Here is a 4861-nt window from a genome sequence, read left to right as displayed (position 1 = left end):
CCGGGTTCACTTGCTGTTTGATCCTCGATCCCGGTCAGGAAGAAAGGAACTGGCTCGCATTCGAGCGGGTCGGGTCTAAGAGCTAACTTGCTGAGGAAGTAACTGACTCAGTCAACAAGCATGCCCAAATCCTTGATAATCGGAGCCAACGGATCGTCAAGCAGACGGTTAAACGACATTTATGGGAGCAAACGATCGTGCTTACATGGGTAACTGCCACGCTATGATTGTGCAGTTATCCATTATCCTACTGCGAACGGATCTATTAGTAACAAATTTAATTGTTAGGATTGGACGGCCACCCGAAGAAGGTTCGAGTAAATCCAACGAAGGAGATTCGAGGGTAAACCCTATATAAACACAACCTACTTTCAAGAGAGGTATCTGAATCGTTTTCTCAATATTCGTATTCATACTTTTGCTCTGTGCTCAAGCAGAGCCTTTTGTGATCAGTTCATTAGCTGACTTAGCCTTCGGAGGTGGACTCCTGACCCCAGCGGTCGGGTCACATCTGACGATTGTTTTTGTAAGTCATCCATCGGAGATCTAAGGGCTGAGCATATTTTGGACGCATCACTAATAATTATTTTATTGATTGTTGCATAATTGGAAGGAAGCATCGAAGAACTACTCGAAATAGTGAAAAATACTTGGAGCCCATAAGTAGAAGGGTGTATTGTTGATATTCATCAAAAGAATAAGGTCTATTGTTGATCGAAAAACATAATTAGTTCATCGAGTATCATTTTTTAATTCCCTTTATTTATCTCTTCTCTTCTCAACTCTCCAAAATTTGTTCTGCACTCTCCTTCAAAACCACACATATGGGTACAAATGCACCTGCGGGTTCTAACAAGTAGCATTAAATAGAGAAACTAAATTCTTAGTTCATTGCATTGATGATATCAAGTTGCTCCTTTGAGTAACTTCCTTATGCACAGTTCTATAAACACAAGATTGTAACATCATAAGTTTATTTAAAGATGGTTGATTTGTGTGGTTATTGGCTTGATATGAGCGAAGTATTGTCGTTGAAGCTTCCATCATGCAGTTTCTGTTGTTACTTCCTAAAGTTCCATTCATCCAAGCGTATCTTGGCTTTTTCTACCTGTCAAAAATGAAATAAATTAAAAATGAAAATAAATAATGATCAAGAGCTAAGGAAGTTGAGAATATTTCCCCTATACAAGTAGAACAAAAATATTTTACCTCAATTTCCCACTCTGCTCGACATGTAATCCATAGCAAAATAAGAGTTTGCAATGCAGTACCACATATTATCCCAGACCATAATCCCTGCAATGCAAAACAAACCCAAACCATTTAATTTTGTTTGTTTTGTTAAAAATTTTCATGCAAATAAAACCTTGCATGAAAGTTTTCCTTCACAAACAAAAAATAGTGATCCATGGAAGATCTTCAAAAACTAAGTATATATACCTTAATACCAAAATGGAACTTGAACCCTAGAAGAGTCCCTAATGGGAGTCCAATAACATAGCAGCACCCCAGGTTAACATACGCAACAAATTGTTGCCAACCACAACCAACAGCCACACCTTTGTATATAATAAACTTCGATTAGAAAGAGAAACACATATGAAGCCAGAGAAACTTTCATGTACACAAATGAATTTTACTACTTAGGGTGGATTCTATTTAGATAACTCACATGAATTTACATAAAATGAAGGAAATTTATACCTGAGAGAACAGGTTGGATCCCATTAAGGATGAGATTGATGAACAATAATGGGCAAATCTCCAAAACTGCATTGACAACAGTTTCTCCATTGGTGAAGGCATAGGTTATATAATGACGAAGACTTAATACAACTAAGGCAATGATCATCATTATTATGAATGATAATGAAGTCCCCATCATCACTGAGAATGCTGTGGATTTTGGATTTCCTGCCCCGAGCTCATTGCTTACCCTTATACTACACAAAAGGACTACATGTTAATGTATAGGAGGATACGAAAAATTTTTGATAATGAAATCTTGTACATGAACAAACTTATAGAGTTCGAAACATTTATTCTATAAATGTAAAGTTTTTCGTTTAGAAAGAGAAAATATTGGAATCTTCTCTGACAAGTGACCTTTTTGAAGTAAATATTTCAATGAAGCTTGTGATTCAAAGAAATCGATAGCAGAGAAACCCTAGCGGCGCTCTGAAGAAACCGAAAGTCACCTCTGCGCTTTGAGGTGGAGAGTCTCTAACTCTCCACCTCCGCCTCCACCCCTATTTTGCTACCTCACCTCCTCTCTCCCTCACTCCGCCTCTCTGTTCGTTTTTTCTGAATATTAGTTTTCCACTCCTGTTCTGCTCCCTTGCCTCTTCTCTCCGCCTCTCTGTTCGCTTTCTCCACCCCTATTCTGCTCCCTCTCTCCACCTCTCTCCTGTGAAGTTCTAGTTTAGAGAAGAAAAAAAACATCTTTTCTTATTCTCTCTCTCTCTCTCTCTCTCTCTCTCTCTCTCTCTCTCTCTCTCTCTCTCTCTCTCTCTCTCTCTCTCTCTCTCTCTCTCTCTCTCTCTCTCTCTCTCTCTCTCTCTCTCTCTCTCTCTCTCTCTCTCTCTCTCTCTCTCTCTCTCTCTCTGTATTTTCTTTTTCTCCAATCGGTGGAAGATTCAGGTTATTAGAGAAAGGAAAAAATAAAAATAAAAAAATCTAGGTAGATGTGAGATCCGGTAGTGCATTCCATAAGTCTGAAGGTTTTACGCTGGAGTTAGAAGTATTTCCCGTAAATCTGGAAGCTTTTATGTTGCGAGAGTCTCGTGTTGCTGGTCGCCGTCGGTGTGTCTTCGCCGTGGCTATTGTTTCCGCCCTTGTGAGGTGTTATCTCTCTGCTCTTGTGGCGTGTCTATGTTCGTCTTTGTGGTGTGTCACATCTTTTGGCTTTTGTGATAGAGAATACGTATGTTGTATTCATTGTGCTTAATTGTTGTTGTTTGTTATTACTCGACCCATTCCTTAGCCAGGATGACCTTGCTTATTGCATGTATGACATTTGGTTAATTTCCATTCTTTGGTTTGGATCTAACATTGTGTTTTTATGCATTTATCTTTTGTATTTCTTTCTTAAAAAAAAAAAAAAAAAAAAAAAGAAGAAGAAGAAGAAGAAGAAGAAGAAGAAGAAGAAAGAAAGAAAGAAAAGAAAAGAAAAGAAAAGGAAAGGAAAGAAGGAAAAAATAAGTAAAAATTTCAAGAAAAACTTTGAGGGGTTTGTTAAACCAGGCTTCTAGTCGGAAATTGCAAATTGACTAACCTTGCGGCTGCATTGAATCCAAGCGGTATCATCAAAACGAATCCATTTATCATCATGCTACACATCATATATTATACACAAAATCTATTAGTTTAAGTTAAAATAAATAATTTTAATTCATTTGTGGGTACAACTCGTTATGTAATTCAAAAAATGTGAATTGAAAATATTTATGTGCTTAATGAATATCTTAAATTTAATTTATGATTGAAAAACCTTTATTCACTTACCAAATAGAGAGAGAATCCAAAGCCAGCTCTGGGTTTGGAAGCAACCCGGCTAGCAAAACCAGTGTCTGAGAGTACCAACTCTGAAGGCACAGCATCACTGCAGAAGAAGCTGAAAGCTTGAAGAAGCTAGGCAACCCAGAAAACGCTTGGAGGCTGAACCCGGTCCAGGTGTACTTGCAACGTTTACTCTTGATTATATAAAGAAAGTGAACTACTACGATGATCCACCATGAAAGACTCAACACCAAGGAAGATCCCAATAAACCAAGCTTGATCTTGTACAGCGCCACCCAGGTTAGCAACAGATGCACACAAAGTGTAGCCGTTGATATGTAGGCACCTGGGGCCACTATGCTCTGAGCCTGTAGGAATTTCTGCATGGGATAGTAAGCTGCATAGGCAAATATCTGGGGGATCAGACCGTATATATACAAGGCAGCAGCTGATGAGATCCTTGACGACTGGCCAAGAAGCATCAAGATTGGCCTGGAGAAGGTATAGATCAGGGTCAGCGGGACCCCAGTTAGCATGAGGAGAACCATTGATCTTTGAAGGTATATCCCTAGCATTTCATACTTTGATGCACCATACGCTTGCCCACACAGTGTCTCTACTGCACTTCCCATCCCAAGCTGGAAAAAAAAAAAATTAATAATAATAAGGAAAGATGGTGGTTGAACGGCTATGTAAATTGCTGGATTAATCTCTAAGCTAGCATACTGTATAGTGTATACCCAGAAGAATAGAAGCGTTAAAAAGACATACAAGGAGACCAAAGGTGAATGATTGGATCCCGGAGTTGCCGAGGGAAGCAGCCGCGAGTTCGAGATTACCAAGGTGGCCGGCGAACATTCGTGTGGAAATGGTCATGAGGGTATTAATCATGTAAGCAGCTACAGAAGGGGCAGCAAGGTAGAAGAGGGTCTTCAGTTCTATCAATGAGGCCAACCTGAGACGATTGAAAAGGGGCAACTGGATGTCTGAGAGTATATCCTCAAGTTCATGGCTTGCTTGAAGAACTGTGGTGGAGGTTTGCTTTGGTGATTTGGTTAAAGGTTGATGTTCAGAATCTCCTTCTCTATCATTCTCCATATTGCTTCTAATACTATCATGTGATTTGGAATTGTTTCACTGTTCAATTATTTATAATGTGCGCGTTTGCATTCTCCTTTTTCCTTATAAAATCTCTTTGGTAAAATCTATTTTGATTTCATGATCATTCTTTCTGCATGGTTGATTCACTCTCAACAAAAGATCCTGCTTACCTACTGCATTTGGCGTCCTTTTTTTTGGCCAAAAGAAAATACATTTGGCGTCCTGTGCTGCTCACAGTTGGATGTAGTTAAGTAGATTTTAT

At 39.0% G+C, this 4861-nt stretch overlaps 1 protein-coding gene across 1 annotated transcript; it reads right to left on the bottom strand.

Moving 5' to 3' along the window:
* Positions 1-1060: 1060 nt before the first annotated feature.
* LOC149002178 (protein DETOXIFICATION 40-like) lies at positions 1061-4566 on the bottom strand. The gene is made up of 7 exons (XM_089137241.1): positions 4270-4566; positions 3505-4136; positions 3275-3331; positions 1705-1943; positions 1441-1559; positions 1210-1296; positions 1061-1108 (listed from the first exon to the last, which is right to left on the bottom strand). The coding sequence occupies exons 1-7, from the start codon at positions 4387-4389 to the stop codon at positions 1061-1063; spliced, it is 1302 nt and encodes a 433-aa protein (XP_088993367.1). The 5' UTR covers positions 4390-4566.
* Positions 4567-4861: the final 295 nt, after the last annotated feature.

The sequence above is a fragment of the Hakea prostrata genome, chromosome 10, assembly GCF_041222555.1.
Source record: "Hakea prostrata isolate BN-2017 chromosome 10, UWA_Hpros_2, whole genome shotgun sequence".
Taxonomy (NCBI): Eukaryota; Viridiplantae; Streptophyta; class Magnoliopsida; order Proteales; family Proteaceae; genus Hakea; species Hakea prostrata.
Note: the sequence above shows the minus strand (reverse complement) of the source record. Positions and strands in the feature narration are given on the sequence as shown.

What these genes read in the sequence shown, in the direction of transcription:
- LOC149002178 (XM_089137241.1), bottom strand. Translation starts at nt 4,389, where the DNA reads ATGATTAATACCCTCATGACCATTTCCACACGAATGTTCGCCGGCCAC. An exon ending in CATTCACCTTTGGTCTCCTT is followed by an intron (nt 4,137 to 4,269) that starts GTATGTCTTTTT and finishes TTTTTTTTCCAG; the next exon opens with CTTGGGATGGGAAGTGCAGT. An exon ending in TTGGATTCTCTCTCTATTTG is followed by an intron (nt 3,332 to 3,504) that starts GTAAGTGAATAA and finishes TATGATGTGTAG; the next exon opens with CATGATGATAAATGGATTCG.